The sequence below is a fragment of the Prinia subflava genome, chromosome 9 (genome assembly GCF_021018805.1).
Source record: "Prinia subflava isolate CZ2003 ecotype Zambia chromosome 9, Cam_Psub_1.2, whole genome shotgun sequence".
Classification (NCBI taxonomy): Eukaryota; Metazoa; Chordata; class Aves; order Passeriformes; family Cisticolidae; genus Prinia; species Prinia subflava.
This window is the reverse complement of record NC_086255.1, coordinates 24,410,209-24,434,832: the sequence shown is the minus strand read 5'-3', so window position 1 is coordinate 24,434,832 and position 24,624 is coordinate 24,410,209. Positions and strand designations below refer to the sequence as shown.

Below are 24,624 nucleotides of genomic sequence, written 5' to 3'. Positions count from 1 at the left end.
AGAAATCAGACAGTTAGAAATGCCCAAAATCTGCTTCCTCTCCTTCACAACATCTGCACAGAGTCTCAACCAGCACGTCAATTCCTGTAAGGCCGCGGCAGAGGAAGCAGCGGCACAGCCCTGGTTTCACTGCGGCCTGAGCATGGCAGCCATGGAAGTTCCCAGTAGTGCCCAGCACATGACTCCTACGTAATGGAGGGCTGAGGCTCAGAATTTCCTCCCGTGCAGCTCCTCCCGCCGTGCTTTGCTTTTCCTGGGTATAATGGGCTGCCCTCGCTCCCCGCACGCTTTGCCTGAGCGCGACCAGAGGAGCAGGGCAGCTGCTGGCTCCTGCACGGAGCAGGGCCAGGCCCCGGGGTGCCCGGCTGGGAGAGGACATGGTCCTGCAGAGCCAGGTGAGTGTGCATGCTGCTCTGGGCTCTCTGTCTGCTCCACGTCCTGCTGGAGCCACCAGGAACACCACAGTGACGGTGACTCTGTGCTGGTATGGCGGGGTTCAGCCACCACAGATGCACGGCCGGGTGGGACAAAGTGATTTAATGTTGTGCTTCAGAGAGAGCACCTTTCAAATTGTGGTGCAGGTTATAAATTCACTGATATTCTGTGTATTATGTCGTGATTAGGTCACTTGTAACGAATTGGTACCACCCAGAAGGAGGATTACATGGTGGTATCTTTAGGCAGTGGTGGTATCTTTAGGCAGTGGTGGTATCTTTAGGCAATGGTGGTATCTTTAGGCAATGGTGGTATCTTTAGGCAGCGGTGGTGTGCAGAAATGGAAAAAGAGGTTAATATTTCATGTTACTGTGGTATGTGAACTTTTTTTTTTCCTCTGGAGGGGAGTAACAGAAGAGGCAGAAACATAGATTTGAATTAATATTCACGAAGTGAGATGGTTTCTGTATTGAGTAGGCAGGTTTAAAGTGATGCAGAACACTCTGTCATAAACATAGAATCAAAGTCCTCTTGCAGGGATGTTTGAATTTGTCTTTGGAGTCAACCCATCCCAAACTCAGGTGGCGCTTTCCAGAATATCAGTTATCAACTCTCATGTTTGCAGCAAAGATGGGTACTTTCTCCAAAGATTTCTCTCAGATTTCCACCTTTTTCCAAGTTTGGCAGCAATGTTGAAATTTCAAGAGTAATAGGGCATTTGAATTGCAACATGCACCTTCTGTTACCTTATGCAACAGAATAAAAAAATATTTTCCATAAGATAAAAAAAAGAGGTTTTATTTTCAAAAAATTGCAAAAGGATGTTTTCATTTTAACGTCTGCTACATCAAAAATACTATTATGGTACTTTACAGAGAAATGAAGGTTTATGCTGCAACAAATAAGATCCAATTCTGGGCTAAGTTCCTCTGTCTGGTGCACTTAAGCTTTAAGTGGATTGGTAGGGACCTGATGCACATAAGTCGTGCAATCCCTTGAGAAACCATTTTCAAATTAACTAATAAGATATTGCACTGCATACAGCTTATTAGAAAGAAACACTGAGCAGCAACAGCACACAGCTACTGTGCCTGGGATTTAAAAGCTGGATTTAGCTGTCATGTCCATAATTCTTAGTGCATTGGTTATGTAAAGGAGTAGGTGAGAGGAGGGTTTAGTTTCATATTAAAGAAAGTAAAAGGGCTCTACAGAATGTAATTGCAGGATTAGTAAGAAGTATAAGGCAGCTTTGCTGCACTATTTACGTATCAAGGCAGTTTATGGAAATCCTCATATAGAAAACTTGAATAATTGAAAATGCGATTCAGAAACAATCTCATATTTTCATATTAAAAAATCATATGTGTAGAGAAGAATTGGTAAATTTTCACAGGAATTTTTTTCACAGAAACATCTGCAATGAGAGGGAATAACATTCAAGAACTTTCGTCCTTCACTGATAGTTACTGTGGAAATATCTCTGTAGCTTTCCAGATATTCAAGAGATGTACATGTCACAGGATTTTTATGCATGAGAACATTTTGACAGTAATTGCCATTCATCTTGAGGGGGAAAGTTAAAGAGACAAAGCAAGTAAATGCCTTGAGAATAACTTTTTAGAAAGAGCATCACAGTATGGGGCCAACACTTAAGAACAGAAAAACTGTAAAGGCAACAGATGAGGCAAGTAGTTGAACTTAGCTGGGCAGAGAAAGAGGAATAATAAGAATTAAGGGTGAAAACTTGGCAGTTTTAATATGTACAATGCTTATCACAGAAAATGAAGTTATCATAAAAACAATTTTTAGCAAAGCTGCTATTCCAAAGCTAGGACACAAAAATTTGAGATTGCACACCACAGTACATCAGTGAAGCCTACCAAGGCAGCATCACACTTAGGGTAAAGAAGTGCTAAGGGAGGAAATCCCAGGAAAAAAGTAATAATTTACTTTAGCCTCATGCAAAAGTCACATACTGGGGGACAAATGATCTTATTGCATGTGACTGCGAAAAGGGGCAATTAAAAAAATGCCATTACAGAAACTGGAGTAAAGTGCTTTGCTTGGAATACATATAAAGACAGTGACCACTGCCTTCTAATTTGTGAAACCAGCTGCAGAACTTTCCCATTGAAACAGAACAAGTTACTGTTGTTTAAGGCAGATGGCATATTAGAGGAACTGAAAATGTAATACATGCCTGCACAGTTCACTTGAAAATGCAGCTATTAAAATAACTATTTTATGCTTTAACTTGTAAGGACCTCTAGTTTCAACCTTTAGCTGCAATTACCACGGACTTAGATTACCCTTTGTCACACAGCCATCCTTGCACCAGCCCTTGCACAACTTCTGTCCTGTCCTAAGGAGACACAGATCAGCTTTGCTGTCACATCCCATTAGGAGCAGAGCTGATAAAACCCGCTGGGATTCCAAGGTGACACAGCTTCTTTCATTACGTTTGTCACAATATTGATTAGATTAGGTCTGAAGCCCATCTTTGGCCTGCTACTGACCCATCACATCTCCTGGGAAATTCTGCAGAGTAGGAAACAAAATTGAAAATGACTGGAACAATAGAGATGTTCAAGGTGGTCAAGATGTTCAATAGCTCATGGGACTCACCCAGATGTGACAAGTACTGATTTTTACTAACTATGCATCCCAATACATTAATCCTAAACTTGACAACTACATATTACATTATCTCCTTCAAAGTAGTCAGCCTTCAGGAGCTTAATGGCACGAAAATAGCCCACCCAAGATTTTCATTTCTTTCACTGGAGTAAATAACAACATGGTTAAAGTGCTGCTTAGCTAATTTTCCCTACCAAAATTTTACAGAGTAAATAAAGAGCAGGTTGGTTTGCTCTCTGTGCAGCAAACCTTGTATCAATTATCTCCCATGTTTAGTTTTAAATGTTTCACTTGAAGGTTCAGTTCAGAGAACTGCACAGCTGAGCCATATGGCATCCACAATGGCAGCAGTTAATAGCTAAAGACCCCTACACCTGTTCTTATGTTTTCAACAGGCTTTACTTATTGGCATTAAATGTTTCTAATATAATACATGCTCTGTGTTGGCATGGGCTTTGTAAGTGACAGATTTGATAGTTCTGAAGGATAAAAGGACTACTCTGAATTGCCAAATATATTTTTAGATTTAGACAGAAAGAACATTGGAGATATCTTTTTTTTTTTTCACCTTTTCCAGCACTAGGTCAGTTTTTCCTCTTTCACATGTGGGCTGCTTTACAAATACCATCAGTAGGCACAGCTAAACTACAAGGAGCCTGAGCAATAAGTTCAATAAATGTCACTCTTTTTACCTACAACTTTACCACCCACATATAACACCCACTCCCTCTGACAGCACCAAGCCTATGGTTTAAATTTTCCTTTCTTCTAAGTGTTCCCTCCTTCTCCTTATCTTCACACAGCTTTGAGAAACAGGACAGCTAAGCAGCTAGTATCCCAGAAGTAAAATAAACATCCCTATTTGCAGCAGGGAAGCTGTAGCACATCTGCCCCACTCAGTAACACCCCTGGCAGAAAAGGACACACTGTGATAACCTGGAAACCCCAGGGTCTCATGAAACAGGAGCTTCCAAATTTGATTCTTGTGTGCTTTGAAGGATAAACCAAATAGAAGCAGAACAAGAACTGTGTATTTCATTCCAGTTTAGCATGCCAGGACACTGCATCTAGAAGACGGTTTTATTTCCATATCAAGAGAAAAGAAAAAGACATCCAAGACTTTCGTCTATATAAAATGTTATTTCTTAAACATACATATGAAAATACATATTCCAGGTGGCTGCTTTGATCCTTTTCACAACTGCTAGGATTCCATTAAGTCCTAGAACTCCTCTCACCCTGTTCTTAAACTAGTCATGCTTTTTTTTTTTTTAACTCAGAAAAAAAGGAGCAGAGTTTCTCTTAATATAATCCCAGGTATTTTTCTAATAGAATATTTTTGTATATTACTGAAAGATTTGACAAACAATTAACATTCCATTGAAAAGTATTTTAAAATTAAGAGTGTGCAGAGAAAGAGCAACACTTGATTATGGATTTACTTTAAATAAACTTGCTTTAAATGCACTCTAGGATATTTAAATTGAATGAGATTCATCTATCTATAGCCATAAATATTACTCCAAGCCCCAATAAATTCACACAATATATCTTCACGCTCTGCAAAATCTTACCTGTATGTTATTACTGTGCAGACTTCAATTAAGATGTAATAACAGCTTTTACATGGAAAAACAATGGTTTGCACCTTGGAGACGTAAAAAAAGCAATATTCTGAGGATTGCCCAGGAATAGCGGGTCAATGTTTCTTATGCTTTGAGGGCTGAAAATTTTGAGAGGAGATGTCAGCCAGAGCTAGAAGGTTTTTTCCTTTGGTACAGTTCATCTCCCAGATAAAAATGTTCACAAGAGCCCTTCCTGCATTACCAAATAATATCCTGTAATTATGTTACACTTATGTCCTTGCTTAAACCATGAACCAAGTGGTACGACAGCTGTACTCTTTACACATTATAAAATAATGAAAACCTGAGCACAAACCAAAAGGAAAAAGTAACCATTCCTCAACACTATCACATACAACTAAAAAAAGAATAAATTAAACAGATATTTTTGTTTACCAAACCCCACAACCATTTATTTTTGCCCAGAGCACATGCCAGAAAATTAAGCAGACCTTTGCACTGAAACTCTCCATTCATATTTACGTGGGAAGAACCTTTCTTTCCTCAAAGAAAGTAAACTGCAGTACACATTTGTGGAGAAAATGACTTTTCAGAAGACTTAAATAGCTTTAGTGTTAGAGAGACCTTGTCCCACTTCTGTGTTCCTACTTCTTCACCCTCTTTTCTGCATTCCCTCCTTGCATGCTCAGCTTTCCCAGCTCACCCACCCCTCCTGCTGCTGTCCCAGCAGGTACGTGCGCCCTGCCTTGATCCCTTCTCCGTGCTAATCCAATGTGTGGCCCAGCTGTCTGTGGCAGCAGTAATTACATTCCTCTCCTGCCCTATGCGTTGCTGGCCCCTTCATTACCACTGCTGGCTTTGCTTACCAGGAAGAGGATTTTATTTCCATTCCCCTCTGCCTTTCGCTCCCCATCACCTTCTGGTCTAAGCAAAGAGATGAGGTGGAGTCCTGCACACAAGCCTAAGCAAACCTCCAGCTCTGCCACCTGGTACTTTGCAGCCCAGAAAGAAGAAACTTTAGCTGAAGGCTGAGAGTTCTTGCTCTGTGCAGGTCACAGACTGGGACAGAAAAAGACACTGCTGGTTTTGTTTGATGGTTTCTAATGTGTCTTCCCACTAGAGGAACAGAAAGCCAAGACATCCTAAAGCTGCTCTCAGCTGTATGACTTTGACAGTTTGCAAACTTCAGAAGGAGGAGGGTGAAGCTGCAAAATTTTTGTCAATCATTTGGACTGTGCACAGCTTGCTTGTGTCAGGGCGCTTTCCTCTCCCCGGTGATTGTTTTAGCCAGAGTCTGAGGTATAAATGTGTCCTCTGCCCATCCTGCCTCTCACCTGCAGAGAAAGAGCTTCCAAGCCAAGTTTGAAAAGTACTGTAGAGCATGTCAAAAGAAGTGTATAGAACCCACATCTTTGAAATTGCTGACATTTTGGAGGATGAAAGAAGCTTCAAATCTCCAGGGTTCCAGCCTTAAAGGCACTAAGAAAAAATAAATCCCTTTAAAAGAAAAGAAACAGAAGGAGAGAAACTGCTGTCTCTGTATTTAGGAGTTCATATATTTAAATCCCTAGAGGAAGGAAATAGTTTGGGAAACTGACAGTGAAAAATAGAAGACTGGAAAAAGTCTGATTTTTCTGAAGTTTTAATTTTATATTTTTAATGACAAACAGGTCTTGAAATAAATTTAGTCTGAAAAAGCAATACAATTTGTCCACCAAAAAGCAAGCAATTAGGAAAATATCAACTTGAAATAGTCTGGGCAATATATAATTTGTTTTCAGGGACTGTACAGGTTTATCATCAGTTGCAGGCATCCCATTACTGGTTTTGCCACCAACCAATAACAGGAAAGCATGTTGCTTTTTTGTTTTGTTTTGTTTTATTCAAGCAATAGTCTTCCTTACAAGACAGAATAAGTGAATCCTAAAACTGGTACTGTAAATCTCAGTAATCCATGCAACTCTTTTTGCCAAACTGGATGTTTGAAAGTAAACTAGAGTAGCCCTACCACACTGAGGGGAGCTTTATCTCACCTGCTGGTGTCTGCAGACATAGAGCTGGACAATCTACCACTGGCTTTGATAACCAGTTGAAATGAGAAGAATAATGCTGCACTACTTGGAGTAGATGGGCAAGTTAGGATAGCAAAGCAGCAGGAAACACTTAAGCTGAGGTGGGATAGGACCAGACCTCTGATTTGTGCCCACGTCTGTGGGGAGACTGGGGACAAATTAAAGCAATTACAAGGTTTCTCTACCTTGTGCCATGGAGCATACATAAATATATTTTAGGACTAAAACCAGATAGCCATACTGAATGCTTTCAAATTATAACTAGAATCTTGTTTAGACGCATTATTTTATATTCTCTTCTGACCTTGCTTTTGCCACAGGAAAAAAAAAGCTCTGAAAACCAGGTTTGCATACTTAAATGAGAAAAGGAACTGCTATCCCCTTACATTTTTCACTTCTGAAGGTCTTAAGGGAGGAGTGGGAACACACAGTAAATAAATAGCTTAACAGACTGTAAACAACTAAAGCTTTGCCTCTTGCAAAACTATAGTCCCTGTGATAATGTTTCAGGAATTATATTAAAGTGTAATAACTTTCCCTGTAGACTGGTGATACCCAGGAGAAAAGATGCTCTGCCTTGAAGGAGACCATGAAATTTGATCTGTGCATTCTAAGGAAAGAAATAACAGATTTCTTAACAAAAGAAGCATCTTCCTGTTTTGATCACAAATTAAACAATAAAATTGAAGAAGTCAGGCTGTCTGACTGCATGAAAGAAAGAGAGAAACTGCATGAAATAGTCCTTTCTTGTAATTAATAATAACGAATTGACAGGCATTACCTCTGCTCTGCACCTTCCAGTAACATGACTCAGAACTGCACTGTAAAAGCTGTACACACTGCTAACAACTCCTTTCTTTAAGGGTTGTTTGTGCTAAAGCAAACTTGTGAACAGAGTAAAAAAGAATTTAGGGCATCAGTCACCACTGGACTAAGATAACATCTCAGAAACTTCAGGGGTTGTGGAGTTTGCTCTCACTCTTTGGTACTTTCTCACCACTCAGACCAATAATCAGGTATGTGATGACTGACACTAATTTTTAGGGAACAGACTCTAACAGAGCTGTTACAGGATAGAGGAAAATCCATAAATTAAGATTAAATGCAGCCTGCACACATGCACACACACACAGAGAGATATAATCAGCACTAAACCAGTGCTCCAGGCAGAGGTGCCCTTATCCAGCTCTCCCCCTGGCCAGGGTAAGGCTGGCTCTTCCCAAATGCTGCCTTCCCCACGCTGTTCCCATGACAGCAAGCTCAAATTTCACCTCGAGTTTAGCAACTCTGTTCTGCTAGTCACTGATTAATGCCGTGACCCTTGACTCGCTAACCTCAGCAGAAACAAAACAGAAGGCGTTGGGCGTACAGCCCCAAATTTGAAATTGCTTTAAGGATGGTCCTTCCTGTGGGGCAAGAGTGGGACTTGCAGTGATGTTCTGTATGAATAAACAGAGATCAATTTTACCCCTCTTAGCCTTTTCTGAAATTTATAGAAATAGAAAAGTAAACAGGTAACTGTTCTAGCACAGCCTTAAATAATTCAAAGGATCACACTCTTTGCCTACCTGAAAAATTCAGAGCAGGCCCTGTAACAGTAAAGAAGTTTTTAATCAATTCTAAAATCATAAGAATAAAGAAGATAGATGACACTAGAACTTAATTTATTTTCCATTTGGCAGAATTTAATAGAGCCTGAATGCTCCTCTCAGAAAACTGAAATAGGAACCCAAGTTTTAAATAAACTTCTTCTGGGCACATCTGCAGGGAACAGTTCACAATCAAGCAGCCCTTGAAATTTCTCATGCCACTTGCTGTTACTGCAACACACAAGTTTTAATCACTGCAAGGAGCTTCAGCTGTGTCTGGGAGTTCTGTTCTTCCTAGTGACCCCAACTGGAAAAATCCTGACAAAAAGCGGGTCATTGCACCACAGAGACTCAAACAATCCCTGTGCTTCCAGAGGGTGAGGCCAAGCAATGCTGCAAAATGGAAGTCAAATGTTCAGATGGCACTTGGCAAGGAAGAAACTAGTGAAAGGTTTGGGCCAGCCAGGCTCTCTTTGCAGCCCCCAGCTCACCAAGTGTGTGAGCCAGGCGAGCTCTTCCACCTCTGCCATTCCCCAGGTAACACCGAGAGCTTGGGACTGCAGCCAGGATCCCCTGGCTGCCTGGCTTTGGCACAGCAGGGCCCCAAGGCACCCCTGAAGCACAGGAACACACACCAATCCCTCGAGAAAGATCTCTTGGGAGAGCCAACCCTGAGCCCCAGTGGCCTCTTTGAAGTACTAGGGAATCCCAGCTACGCTTCAAAGCAGTGCTAGTAACTGAGCAATGAGAGAGGAGGAGTCTTACACTTTAAACCTTTGATTTCTGAACTTTTCAAAGGGCAGAGAGTAGCAGGTAGGACTGAGGTGGTGGAGTCATCTGGGCAGCCCTGGGGCTGGCTCACAGCAGCACTCAGAGGGCACAGCCCAGCACGGCGCATCCCATGGAGCACCCTGCTCTGCCCTGAGATGATGGCAAGGAGAGAAAAGCCTGCCAGTGTAAAACCAAGCTGGAGAGCAGAAGCAAACATTCCCCCTCTACTGCACAGGCTGCTCAGGAGTGTGCCAGCAGCACTGCCACAGCTGGAAGGGCAGGCACAGGCAGGAGCACACACACAGAGCCTAAGGAGTCACCACTGGCACCAGGAGCAGCAGGCACAGGCAGGAGCACACACACAGAGCCTGAGGAGTCACCACTGGCACCAGGAGCAGCAGGCACAGGCAGGAGCACACACACAGAGCCTGAGGAGTCACCACTGGCACCAGGAGCAGCAGGCACTGGCAGGAGCACACACACAGAGAGCCCTAAGGAGTCACCACTGGCACCAGGAGCAGCAGGCACAGGCAGGAGCACACACAGAGCCTGAGGAGTCACCACTGGCACCAGGAGCAGCTGCTGTCTGCGGTGTGCCAGGGGCTGAGTCACACCAAAGCTGACCCTGTTTGGCACATTGCTGCAGCCATGGCCTTTGGATGCACCAGGAGCTTGACTCACTGTTGCTGCTGACACCCTGGGCCCCCTGTTCTGACTCAATTCTTTTCAATTTTCAGCTGAGTTACTTAAGGCATGAAGAAAGCCCAACAATCAAGTGGAAGGGGAGCAGAGGGAAACACTGTTGTGCCCATAATCTTAGAGCCACATCTCGAATTCCAATCAAAAAAATTCTTTTACATGATTGTCAGGCAGAGAAAGCTACTGCCAGCATTTCATACCCTAGTTCTGAGCACTCACAATATCTGTTTAAATTAGCAAGCAATCAGCACTCGCAGCAATTAACATCCCATAGACAGTATTCCAGTTGTACATTCTCTCCTTGATTTTTTCTGCCATAGATATCTTTATTGCACAGGGCTTGTTTTGACAAGATATCTCCTTTTAGACAAGAATTCTATGTACTTTTCACTCAGATTTTCAGATTCAGTCAGTCACTATATCCTTGAGGTGTGTGTAACATCAACATAAAATAACAAACAGAACTTAACAATCAAAACTATTTTCTCTTTCTTAGTAGAAAAAGTCTTGCCTTGGTTCCACCAGGCAGATTAACAGAAAAAACGTTCACTATCAGTTATGCATTAATAGAAAATTACAGCTCTTGAAGTAGAATGGATCTAAAGACCAAAAGAAGTCTGAATTTGCCTATTCAGTCTAAATTTTGAGCATAACTGTTTCCAAATAAGAATGAGAACTAAAACTACCTCATGTCAAAGGCACTAGCAAAACCCAAAGCAATGCTCAGCGACACTGCATCGATAAAACATTCATTTCTTATCAACTCCCATTCCTTTTCAATTCACATTCCTATGTACAGTACATCTTCCCCCACAGATTTGCTTGTTCTGTAACAAGAAAAGTAATTTATATTTACATATGACCACAGCAAGAGTGCTACCAACACATTTTTCCCCAGACCAAAGTATTAAGACAATCCACAGAATAACAACTGGATACCTGCTCTGTGCCTCTCACAGAAATCATGTATGTCGTCTTTCCCCACTGCTTTATTCTCCTTTATTCTCTCATGGACAGTAACTATTCCTTTCACATTATGGACAGCATAGATACAACAACAAAAAAATAATGACAAAGAATGCCTCTCTGTTTCTGACAACATGTGAACTGAAATTCACAGGTACTGATATGTACCTGATGTGGTACATATTCATAATTATGATATAGAATTATATTTAAAATGAGCTAATAAATAAGCTAATAAAACATTCCCAAACCAAGCAGGTACTATGGTAGGTTTATGAGCTTTTCACCAAAGTTGAGGAAAGTTTCAGGAGCTAAGGATGATTTTAGCACCTTAGGGGTAATGTAGTTTGGCCCAAAAGAAAGGACAGCAGCTGTTTCAGTTGAGCTTTGCATTTGAATTTCCAGGGGTTGTTGTAACCCCTATAAACTCAAGACAAAACTCAGCTGGTGTGAACTGAAACAAAATGTTTGAGTGAAAAAACTGCCAGTGGAAACCACTGAGCTGAGAATCAAGCCCAGTGTTTGGACCTGCACTGCACAGATGTCTGGCAAGCCCGATGCAAATGTTACATTTTCTTGCATGTAATTCTAAGACAATTTTTTTTTTTCTTTCACTGAAACCAAGGATTAGGGGCCAGGGAAAGAAATTAATTTGAAATGGCATCTCCTATGGAGCAATGAAACATCACAGACCCAGCAAGAGCAGGGAAATTACCTTTGCATATTTGGTTTTCAAGATACGGAGGAGAGAATGAGAGAAACAGAACTGTGGTCACAGTGGGGAAGTTTATGCGAAACGCAAGTTGTGAGGTTGGGGCAGCTCGAGGGAGTGCTGAAAGCTTTCAGAAGGTGAACAGATTCCTTTCTCATTAATGAAGGGGCCCTGACTCCAGACCCGCTGAAGCCGCTCGGAGGGGAAGGCTATTCAGCTCTCTCCTTTGATTGCAAGCATGAGTCTGCCACTTGTGGGCTCTCAGCAGCTTCCCTTTTGATAGGAAGCGGGGGAAGGGGCAAGAAGGTGGCTGGAGGAGGGGAAGGAAGGGATGGGTAGCAAAAAACGCTGGTAGCTGAACATGGCACTTCAGGGGATTTGCAGGACAGGCCTTTGGGGAAAGGTTAAAAACTTACAAGGTGAGTGATGCCTTTTCTGGGCTGATTTTTCTCTCCTTATTATCCACCAACATGTTAAGAAGTAAACTGCATCTTCAATCCACCCTTACTCTCTTATTTTCTCATAATCTTACCAAATTATTTAATCTGCTAGCATGGAACTTAAAAAAAAAAAAAAAAAAAAAAAAAAAAAAAAAAAAAAAAAGCTGGTTTTCAATTTTTTTTTCTGGTAGGTAAACTCTAAATAAACCAAATCCTGACCATCTTCCCTGCTGCAACAGGGAACATGCAGCCTGCTGTTCCAAACTGTAGACAGTCACGAGCTCTCGTCAGACTTTGTGTGGGCTTGAAATGTTCTTTTAGTCCTTTGCAGCTGAAAACTGAGCACAAATTATCACTAAAAGGATATGAAAAATTATGCTGGGACATTTGCCATAGCTGTACAGGAATGCTCCTCAAAGCAATCAGAAAAACAAGAAGATTACTTAGCTCAGGCTTGAGGACTGTATTGACAGCTAGCCATTTCTAACAAAGGTCACTTTTTCATGTGGAGAAAAAGACAGACAAAAACTCACTGACCAAACTGTATTTTGCTAGTTTTTATCTGTTGCCAGTGAAGAGATATCAACCGCTTCTGGTCTGTAAAAACTTTGGTTAACTTCTAAACTGAGCAGAGATCTTGGCAGCAATCTGAACGGGCAACATCACCCTAAATCTAAATACTTCCTTTGTATCATCCTGGGATGTAACTTCAGTGCTGTAACATATGGAGTGCTGTAACACTTGCAGTGCTGTGCTTGATTCAGTGGAGCTTCAAGGTGTGTTTGTAATCATCTTTACAGAGACAGTATATCCAGAGTTTAAAATTAAAAAAAAAAAAAAAAAGCAAAATTTTTTAATTTTTGCTCTTGTTGAGAGAATTTTTATCTGCATTTAAAAAACAAAGTATGTACAGAATCAGACTTTGAACCAAGTGTATCAATATGATACAGAGGAAGGAAAAATAGTAAGAATAAAAAGATAAGATCATTTTGCTCGATAATGAAAAGAGGGACTTGTGATCACAAGCAGCACCAAAGGGAAAGGAGGGATTAAGTAATACTAAACATCAGCCTTCACTTGGGGTCACTTAAATGAGTTCTGTTGCCTCTAACAAGTTCTGTACCAATACTCACAACTGCAGCATTGGACATGATAACCTATGGCACCCCTTCCCTAAGATTACAAATTTATTATCATTTATCTTTGAAAGAAGAAAGTGGAATATCCCAATACCACTAACCAAACAATATTTCCTCACTCTTTAAAACATGCACATACATATACCACAAGAACAATGCTAACTTCTGAATTGATGCTCTTTGATGTATGAACATACGAGACAATTGGAGACATTCCAATTATCTCCAGTTCAAAGTTGGGCCAAAATTAGAAGCAGTTATGAATAATGGATTAGGTATCAGTAGAAATGGCAGTGCTGCACAGAATAAAGATGAGAGTTTAGCTTAGCTGTGAATATGTGAACCAGGTAAGCCACACTGCTCCCTTAAACAGGCACATTGGAATTGCACATCCTCAGAAGTTCAATTAACAAAACACATGTCAAAGCAGGGGTTTGTGACAGATTGTAAATTGTTTTCAGATGCAATTGTGATGTTTTCAGGATAAAATCAGAAGCCAAAGTTCCTTATGAAAATTCTTCTTTTATTTAGGAGTGTTTTTAAAGAAATAACCATGCCAAAATCCTGTCATTTACTATAACACCCTAGGCAGGAGTCAATACCAAGGCAAAACATGTATCTTGAAAGTTTCATCAGCCAACAAGGAGATAAACACCAGCTCAGATCAAAGGGTGCTTAAGCAGGCTATTTCCATTCATTGGGAGATTTTCCTGACAACCTAGTATTTTAATTAAAGAATAAAATCTTCCAAGTAGTAATGTTTACTACAGTTGGATAAGCTATTTTTTGCTTGGATGCCTATGCTACATTACAGTAAAAAATATGGGGTGAGCATTTCACTGCTGCCTTATATTTCTGTAATTCTACATTATTTTGTGGATTCTGTGAAGATTGGAGCTCAGATGATCATGATAGTGCAGGAGGAGATGAGGAGACACATATGGCTGCTTCTTTGGCTTTTGCCCTCTTACCGGAGTCCTGTGTTCTTGCCTTGCTTTGCTGTCTCCAGAGGTGTGTAAGTGTGGGCAGTGCCAAGTTAGGCGGTGGTTTGCACTCAGGCTCAGTGCCTTGTTATTCACAGTTTTGACAAGGGTAGCAGACAACAGGCCAGAGATGAGCTTGGGTGGTTTGTGCCCCGGTTTCTGTATGGTTATTTACAGACACCCTTGCTGAAATCCTGTGTTGCCTTCCTTCACCAACCTCAGTTTAAGTCTGCCAGTATTTTGCAAACCATAAAAATGAAGTGATTACACAAAACAATCGATGTTCTCTAGATTTTTAGTAGCAGTAAACAAGCTTTTGCAATAACAACAGAAATTATTTCTCTCAAGAGACTCACTAGGAACCGCAAAACATAAAGCAGCCATTTCAACAAATTCATAGAACATCCATTAAAAAAATTAATTTACTAGCTAATATGAACTATTATGTATCATGCAATGCTAGGGCCATTCAAGACTTCCTTTTTCTTTACAAAATAACTACCAATAAAAAGCACTAGCATATTCAGTGCTTGTCGTCTTTTGCCTTAAAATTACAATTCCATTTCTAGAACCAAGTGCTCCACTTGAACAAACCCTCCTTTACCTCAATAGATGTAGGTGTGAGAGGGGGTGGGTGTTTAACTTCATCTACCAAGGCCATGCAGCAAGACTGTGCTCAGCTTACAACACAGGTGGTTAAAATGCCAACACTTGAGAGCCTCAAATTTCTCTGGCATCACTGAATTTTTATGCCACAGAAACAGCAGATCTAGTAAGGAACATGGCAGTAGTTACAATGTTATACAACCCCTTTTCTGGACTGGTTTTGCACAAAGTATAATATGACAAGAACTTCCTCAGCCTTTATCCTTTATCAGAGGGATTTGGGAGATCATGGGAGAATTTTGTCTATAAGGCTTTATATTATGGTCTTAATTATTCTTAGAGCAACATAAAATGACAGAATAGAGTATCTAAGGTAGAAAATTGTTGTGATATGTAAATGTAGAAAACATTTATGCTGAAAACACACATTAGAGCATTTTTGATCTCCCTAATTGAAATTGGGCTAGATTTTATTAAAGAATTTGAAAAGATAACTGTTGAAATAACTTAATGCATTTTCAACACTTCATGTGAAACAAGCTGTATTTTTTTACTTAGGTATTATTAGGTCTGAACCTACTCCCAGTGGGATATCTTGTAAGTTTAGGATTCTAGCTCATCTTTGCCATGCAAATATTCTGCGGGAGCTGTAAGTGAGAAAAGAGGAAATTATAAAATTCTCATGGGGAAGTAGTCTCCTACACAAGAAAAACAATCTGATTTTCAGTGAACATTCCCAAATTAACAATCAGTACTGCAATACCGTTAAGTCATTATGCTTAAGCAGCTCCATTTGGGGGCGAGGCACTTTGAAGCTTTTGTCATGTGTACAGATTCCAAAGAAGCGTGAGAATACTACCTGGCCAAAAATCTCATATAATTAGGAAAGTTAAAGGCATTATGAATAGACTGGCCAGGAAATCTGCCAAGACATAGAAAGCTTTTACTTTTAAACCACCAGCTCAAATGTCAGTCAAACAGTAGGTAACTATCAGTTCAGGATACATAGAAGCACCAGGGAGGGACAAGATGGCAGAGATATTAAACAAATTTTTAAAATTGTTTTCATTCTTGCTATCCAAAATAATTGAAATATTTGTTACATATTTTAGTTTTTATGCAATGTGTGTGTGTATAAGTTTTACATAACATTTTACAGTTTGCATGTAGAGTGCTGTCTGTTTGTTTCAAAACTTTACAGAGAGAAAACTAAATAAAACAGTTGCCTGTATTTTCCTGGGCGAGTGGAGACCACAGTTCTGAACACCACTCAATACTTCATTACATTTATTGCAGCCATGTCTTAGAGACAGCTATTCATTTCACAAACCCAGCATACATTTCTACCATCCCAGCTTCTCTCCTCACCTATACTGACAATCTGGATCTGTTTCTACCTTGTCTAGCTCTGGAGAAAAAAAGGTAGTCAGCAAAGTAGAAAATGCAGGGAAAAGAGCATCAACCACTACAGCACCTTCCAACTTCTACATAGATTACAGACTTCTGAGATTTATTCAAAAAAATCTTTTAATAACGTGACCATGGATTTTAGGAAGCTTTGGCATCCCTGCACAAATGAAAATAAAAAGCCAAAAGCAACCAAACAAACCCCCAAAACAAACAACCCAAACAGAGAAATCCACTCACAGACAACCTTAAAACAAGTCTCTAAACCTGGAATAAACCAGGCTGTGCCCATGGGACGCACAGCTTTTGCAGACCCGAGAACAGAGCTTAATGGGGAACACGAGTGAGCAACAGAAGGAACAAGCTCCCCCTGGGGAAACAGGATCAGTTTTAAGTTTCCCACATGCTCATGCCTGGGGAATCCCCTTTGAAGTTGCTGGCTGACACGACATCTGTTTCATGCCACAGCAGCAGCTGTGGGGTTGAAATCCAGACTCATCAAAACATACGTGGCTCTTGAATTCACTGTATTTGTTTTACACCATTTGATGCTTCCTCTGGTAAGAAGGCAGAAAATTATCAATAGTAAAGTTTAAGTAAAATAATAAAACAACCTCCCTAAATGACTTTTAATTCTGACACAATGAACTTAAAAAGGCAGAGAAAAGGGTAAAAAATCCAATCCTTAAAAGAATATACAACTAGAAATTCTTGAAGTTTGTTATCCTTTGACTTAGCCAGCTTTCAGGTGAGTGTCAGTCCTAAATGACAGAGCAAACAGGTTCAAAGAGCACATTGTTTTTTCACCATCAGCTATTTGAATTGTGGCTTGACTGGTACAGACCACAGGGAAAATAAAAGCTCCAGGAAGACAGTAAATCTTTTATTTATAGTACACTTACATTTATGTCCTCACAAAGATACTGTCATAATGGTTTGGGCCAAAGTAGCTCAGTCATGTGAATTCTGACTGATTCATGTCAAGATGCTTTAGCAAAATAGAAGATTAAGTAATTGGCCAGTTAATAACACTAGAACACAGGTAGATAATGGATTTTTTTTTTTTTTTACTGTGAATATTTATGTATCCACAGCAGTAAGTTTGTTCACCTGCAGCACAGTCCTCAGCTTAACCCAGGGCAAATCTGACCACATAGAGCCATACTATTTTAGGATTCACTCAAACTCAATAGTTTATGCTTGAATAGTCTGAGACTCTGTCCTAGGATATGTAAAAAAGGGAAAACATACATATATATGAAAAAATAACCTCTGTTCTGTACTACCCAGCACCAATTCAATACAAAGTTTGTGATGTGATAGTGTCAGTCCTTCCCAAACTATGCTAAAAGTCACTGTAGGTGATAGAAAAGTGCTTATAGATAAAACTAAGTAGGCTTGGGCGCTCATCCATTTGTTCACTAGCTCTTGATAGCCTTCAAAATGCTTCCTTAAAATTAATTTTGAATACTTAATTTGGTGGCAGCCTCTTGCTAAAATTATGCCATATTTAACTATTTTTGCAATACTTCACTGTATATTTCTCTCAAGATATTGTCAAGACTATCATACCCCGATTCTATTCCAAATAAAGCCATTAGAATTAAACCAACAGCAGTTAAGAGCCCTGCAAAATGAGTAGACTTGAGACTACTGTAAAACTCCCCCAAAAACTGCTGATGAACTTCTTGGCAGCATCAGCAAAAGGAGTCCAAGCAATAGATGTTCATGGGAACTGAATTACTTGCAGTAATTCAGGTGAGACAAGACACATCACATGTTTAATAGAAATGCTTTTAAATTAATACAGCTGCAGGTGAGTTACTGCAAATGAACTCATCAGCCCAGAACTTCTCTCCATCAGCTGAAAGATAAAATCTATAGAACCAAAGAAAATGAAAATTAGGGGGGGGGAATGGATCCTATAACTAATCATAATGAATCTTCCAAAATACCTGTGGGAATGCTAACAATGTCACTGTCATAGTTTCTGCTAAAGCAAACAGAAGGTTGACTAATCAAACTGGCAATTTTGATCTGTTAATTGTGATGCCCTGAAGCTTATAACACTAAAAATAAACTTATTTTTTGTTGAGCTAGTTAAAAAGAAATAGCAACCCACGTGCATTTACAAAAATACCATATCAAGAAGATTGACATCAGCAGACATGCAGATTTTTCTTCCCCTGGGCACCAAACTGCTGATGTATGTACATGTTTCCTTCTTGGCATAATTGATTTTCCCTTTCTGCTCAGTGGCACAGTCTTGGAATTGCTGGTGTCACAGCAAGCATGAAAGTGCAAGTAAAGGACACACTAGCTAGGGTAAGTCCAGAACTGCTTCATCTAGAACCTAAACTTGACCCCAATTTAAAATAGAATATCAGCTGCTTTTAAATAGTCAACTTTAAAAGGCTTCAGATAAAATTAATATAAAGAGCACATATTACATCAGCACACTTCTGTTGTTCCTTGCTGGAGTCAAAATCGGACTGAATCACAAACATTAAAAGCAGCTAAATAGGTGTTTTTGTGCCTTTTCTGCCTTTTCTTAAAAAAAAGTGAGAAGGCTCCATTAGCTCCTGAAAGCACACAAATTGCCATTTATGTGTAACAAGTTTTAGCAGCTCCTTTAAGCAGAGAAGGTCCAGCCTACATCTTTCTCTAAGATCTTTTCCTTTAGTTCCCTCTCTCTTGTTCTTCCCTGCCTTTAAATGAGCTGAGGTCCTCAGACTCCTGTAAGGGATCTCTTCTTACATCCTTAATGCAAAGCAGAAGTATCAGCCCTTTATATTTGTATTTTATTTAATCAAAGCTGATCGATCCAGTTGTTTCCCAATTGAATGGGAAATCTTAATCAGCAGGCAAGATAATTCCTAAAAACTACAGATTTCTATGACTAGAGTATCTATGAAAACCAGGAATCAGACTACTAGTGAAATTCTTTTGGCAGCAGTGCCAAAACAACTATTAAAATCTCAGCCGTTAATTAACAGCCACACAGCAGTATCACAGGCAACTAATGTCAGGTTAAGTTAAATCTGGTATTTTGGCAAAGGCAAAAAAAATACCTGGGGATTAGCACCATGTCCTCTCTAAATCCTGGGGAAGACCTTTCCTTTCAGTCCAAGGGGGAGCTACAGTATCGAGCATCAGGAAAAAATCTGTTTCACATTGCCCAGTAAAGAGCTTTCTCAGTGGTGTCACAGAGCTGATCTTATGCCAGTGAAAATACCATTTGCTCCAAAGATAAGGATTAGAATTTTCACAACCAGTTTTCCCTTTCAGGTAGAACTAAAAACAAACGTAGCAACAAACCACACTTATAGTTGCTCCTATATTTTCATCTTGGTTTGCTCTTAAAATTGCTGGATACCTAAGGAGTAGAGCTGGTCAGAACCTCTTCAGCAAAACATTTTCAAAATGGAAAATGCCACTTTCAAACTACATTACCCATTGGCTCTGAGAAAAATATTGCCCTGGGTCAGAGAGAGAGAGAGAGAGAGGGAGAAACAAAGGCATGGACAGTAAAAACCACAGACTGCTGGCTAGCCTGTTCAACCTTGCTTCAAGCTTATAAAGCTTTGCTCAGTTCAGAACCACTATTTGAAACTCATTCCTCCCACTCCCATCTGCTGCCAAGTTATTAATGTGCCATCAAGTTATTCTGCAGCATGAATCTCTGAAATTTAGAAGTCTTCAAATTCATCTAAAAGTGGTTTGAGAACAGCTTTCAAATCTTAAAATTTGTGTACAACAAGGAAATCTTGAACACTTGTGCAGCCCTACAAATAAGACCAGAACCCAAATGTTCCCTGAAGACAGCCACCTGTGGCTTGGAAGCTCTAACTACATTCTACACTTAAATTACAAAGCCTTTCAAGTGGTCCATACCAACGTGTGTCCATGTAAAAGCCCTATCTAAGGCCACTGTTGTGGAGTTTAATGGCACGTCCTGGAAAAATTCCTTATCTCAAGTGCAGATAAAAGGGTTCAGTCTATAACCAAGGCCACCAACCCATAAAACTCATTAACAAAATGCACATTTTTAATACAGCATTCTTTCTCAAATTCCAAATGACAGTATCAGGCTGTATATGCCTTAAAGCCTTCCACAATGGCAAGAAGCAGAACAGACTGCAGGGTTTCTGTACTGCTCTGGGGGTGTAATGGACCAGTGGAAGGGAACACAACATGCAAACTCAGTCACCTTCTATACCCTGGCCACCTCCAAGCCTGGAGATCTCTGGGTAACAGCTCAGACTGCCCCTCCAAGTAAGAAACAAGGCTAGGCATAAACCCAGCAGCGCTTCAAAGACCTAAGCCATGTGCTGTACTCATCCCACTGTGTGCATAAAAGGGTGGGAATGGACAGAGGAGGACTCAATACCATGTCAGTGTTTAATCAACACTATGAACAGTGCCATACACAGTTAGGTTCATTTTTTCTGTGGCTTTGTCCCTCTTTGCTTCCTTCAGTGCAGATTCTGGGGCTTTAAAGCATGTTGACATACTCTGTTAAATGAAACCAAATGTTTATTATTAACAGACTTTTGTGGAAGGTGACCAAGTGAGTGACTCGAGCAGCTTGACAAAGAAAGCTCCAAAGACAGCATTCCTAGGAGAGTCCGTTTATAATTGACTTTATAGCCTCAGATCAGCATTAATGACATTTGTAATGACTGACTTTTCTTAAGTACAATTACATTTTAAATACACACACAGGCACATTTGAACGATTTTTTCCCAAAATGCTGTTATGCAAGACAAGTGGAAAAAATCCAAATTTTTTCTTCCCTCTCTATAATTTTCACTCTCAAACTGATCTCTCCTTCATTTTCCCCCATTCTTCTTTGCTAAAATTTCTTGTTTTTACCAAGCTATTGACCAGCAATTTTCCACTGAAGATGAGATGTGACTGTACTAGGAAACTGTGTTCCAACACAATAAAGCAAAAACTTACTGCCCAAATATAAAAACATACAAAGTAAGTGCAACAGCTTGAAAATATCCTTATCAGCATCTCACAGATGAATACTAATCGTACTCACATATTGTGAGTACTAAGGGCACAGTGGGATTAAAAACTTTATCAGTCAAGTGTCCACAGCAGAGGCAGGAACAGAACCCAAATAGTGCAAGTGTCAATCCAGGTCGTTAATCATAAGATAATGGAATGTGTTAGGGTGATGTTGGCCAGTGTGAGAGAGGCTGAAGCAACCTTGAAGGTTGAGACAGTCACGGCGTGGCTGCTGACTCACTCTGCAGCAAGATGCTGCTCTGACCAGCTCCAGTGAACCACAGCAGCGCTGCCTCAAAAGCAAGCTACAGAACGAGCACAGGCTCTGCTGATTAAACCTGCTCTAGGGTACACCCACCACTGGCATGAGGCAATGCCTGATGGAAACATCTTCAAAATGCAAGCAATGTGCTGAGGAACAGAACTTACATAACTACAAAAACAATTAGACCTCGGAGAGTTTCTGTATCAACAGATTTCAACACTCAGAATATAGATAGCTAAAGGTCATCATCCACACTTTACAGAAGGGGAAATGAAATAAAATGATAACATGATTCATCAGTTACATGCTGTACGAGCTGAATTTAGGCCTCTAGCTCCTCTGATTTGTAAAAACTACCTTTCCAACAAGACTGTGCAATCCAGTGTCCCCAAAACCAGGCATCACGCATTCTAGGGAAGGAAAAAGAAAGACATTTCACTGAACTTTTATCCTAACACACCCCCCAACATTTGTATACACATAACTAGATATGTATATAAACAAGAAATATACACACATATGCTCCTTTACGTATACATACAAAAAATGTCTAAACAGACTCTGCTGGACTACTGAATGGAGAAATATGGAAAACCACCACAGTATAGATACATATCCCAGAGAAGAGAGAGCATGACCAGCTAGCGTAGTGCTCCTTAATTCTACTGGCATGTTTCTTAATTCCTACATTTCTTAGTTCCAGTGACAGGACAGATCTAACTTCTGATGTCAGAAAAAACCCAAACAAACAAAAAGATCAGGACTTGTTTTTACAACAGATTGAACCTGTGACTAGAGCTCAATTAACTAGGTATGTTTTGCTAAGATTAATGGCCATAGTCTTCTACAAGTCTCAGCAAATGTTTGAGTAAGGTGGGAAAACAGATTAGCACAGAAACAGAATGAAATCCAATACCTGTTTTTCATGCATACTTATTTGCAGGCTTGCTAGTGTTGTTCTTAGCCATGCTGGTGTTGTTCTTAGCTGTAAATAACAGATGAGGTATCGAAAGATATTCATAGCATTCAGAAAGAAATAGTATGGTGTTATACATGATACAGCCTACAATTCCTACCTTCTGTTTTCGATAACTCTTTATAGAGAACTTCAAGATGTTTGAACAAGACTTAACAAAACCTGTCCCTCACCCTCCTGTGGCATTACCCAGCAAGGTCCTAACGTGGCAGTGAGCAGGTTTGACACCACGCACCGGATTCCACCCCAGGACTACTGCCTGGAGCCTGCCCGGTGTCCAAGGCAGGCAGGGGGCTGTAACTGAGGAAAGCCTCGGCACAAACAGGCACCAGACCTGCTGCAGCTCCTGCACACTCTAAAGGTTGTGGAGTGCAGCTAAGAGACGGCATTGAGACTAACAGCAAAGCAGACTCGGCAGAGGGATAAAAAACCATGACTTTTCTAGTAGTTGTTTAAAAGCAAAACCTCATTTTAAATAAGGGAAATAATCTCTATAGCAGAACTGTTAGGATTTGGAAACCAAGAAGGAATTTAGTAAGCAAGCAGTAAAGATGATGAGTAGCTACCCATCCTTCTAAAATTAATGTGCGTTTAGAATGGATGACAGTGCTTGTCCTCAAATTGTGAGCAATCACGAGTCTATGCCTTACACTCCTGAGTACGTGCATGTGCCCAAATTCGTTTGCCGTGCCCACCTGCCTAGAGTGGCGTACCTACTGCCAAAGAGGCTTTTCCTACATTAATCACCATGGAAACCAGTGAAGGCTTCTGCTACATATTCAAACAGCAATTAAATAAATAATTTTAACAACAAAAATAAATGTAATTAGTGACTGGAGACAACGTTACAACAACTGAAAGATCCCAATTCAAGTGAAACGAACAACAGGACAGGAAAGATCTGGTTGTGTGGGAAAAGGGTGCAAAAATGGGAGCTCTCAGCTGGTCCTGGGCACAGGTGAGGGACTCTGTGGGGCGGCCCCGGAGCCTTTCCACGGGACACCAGACTGCAGACAGGACCCGTGCCCGTGCAGACACGACACGGGCTGGTCCCGCGCCAGCCCTTCGGCTTGGGACAAGCCCAGGGCTATCAGATGAGTGGCTCAGGCAGCGAGAAGAGAGAAACAACTCCGGGCGAGAGAAGAATAAGAGCTACTATCAGCGGCGAGGGCAGGGCGGCCGCGATTCCGGAGCGGCGCGTCCCGCGGCTCTGCCCCGGGAGCGCCCGGCACAGGCGGGGGGGCGGAAAGACGGGCTGGCGGCGGGAGAATCGGGGTGTAACTGGGGGGAAACACGGAAAAGAGAAACAAACAAACAGTGAAAGGGGGGAGGGAACAACCACCGCCCCGCCAGGCAGAAGGACCGATTGCAGACGCGAGCAGCGGCGCCCGGCCCCGCGGGCGCGGCCCCGTTTGAACGGGCCCCGCCGCCCCTCAGCCAACGGCGCGCGGCGGCGGCCGTGACGTCAGGCGCGGCGGGCGCGCGGCGGGGTGGCGGGGCTGTCAGAGCCGTCAGAGGCGCGGGGCCGCCGCCCGCGCCGCCCGGGGAGCGCGGCGCCCAGGAAGATGAGGGTAAGCGCCGCGCCGGGGCCGCCACCCGCGGGCCCCGGGGGCACCGAGCCCGGGGGCCGCCCAGCGGGAGCCCCGTAAGCGTGGGAGGCGCGGGTGGTCTTGGCGCGGAGCTGCCCCTGCGGCGGAGCCGAGGACGCCGGCTCCCGGCTGCCGGCAGCGGCGGTGCCCGGGCAGGCGGGGCGCGGCGGGCAGGTGCTGCCGGGCTGTGCCGCAGCGCTCCGCGCCCCGGCAGCGGGGCTGGGACCGCGGAGCGCGCCCCGGCGGTGCCCGCCGCATCCCCGCGGGGACAGCCGGCCGAGCCAGCCCCGGGAGCGCGGTGGCACCGCGGGATGCGGCAGCCAGCCCCGGTGCGAGAGCGGGGAGCCTGGCGGGCTGCGCCCCAGAGGGGTCTTTAAAAACCAAACTGATGCGACAGTGAACGCCTTAAAGGAGTTTAAAAGGCTTGATGGCAAAAGCGGGACGCGTTTCCCGCTAAGGCATCGTTTCAGCGGGGATTTGTTTGATGGTTAGGTTCGCTTAGAAGCTCTGTACAACTTCGCGTTATTAGCCAGAAGTGCTCATCACAGCCAGACCATCCTGAGCAGCAGCTAGGGGCTGTATTGCTGTGGACCTTAAAAGGGAAAAAAGCGAATTACTGGCGAGTTACATAGTACAGATAGCAAAGCCGTTAGCTTCTGCGTGTGCTTCAGCCGATTCTCAGTGTCTGCGCTGCAAAGCTCGGGCCTAAGAGATCAGCCTGTAAAATACTGA

The 24,624-nt window shown here is 41.9% G+C and overlaps 1 protein-coding gene across 2 annotated transcripts in view; it reads left to right on the top strand.

Annotated features, from left to right (window-relative positions):
- The first annotated feature begins 260 nt into the window (after positions 1-260).
- RASGEF1A (RasGEF domain family member 1A) overlaps positions 261-24,624 on the top strand; it is a 50,397-nt gene continuing 26,033 nt past the window's right edge. The window contains exon 1 of one of the 2 annotated variants that reach the window (XM_063405956.1): positions 261-395. In XM_063405956.1, the coding sequence (XP_063262026.1) occupies positions 378-395 (18 nt within the window). In that variant the 5' untranslated portion in view covers positions 261-377. Of the gene's footprint in view, positions 396-23,709; positions 23,875-24,624 lie in introns of those variants that run through there. The other variant, XM_063405957.1, reaches the window with a different exon arrangement.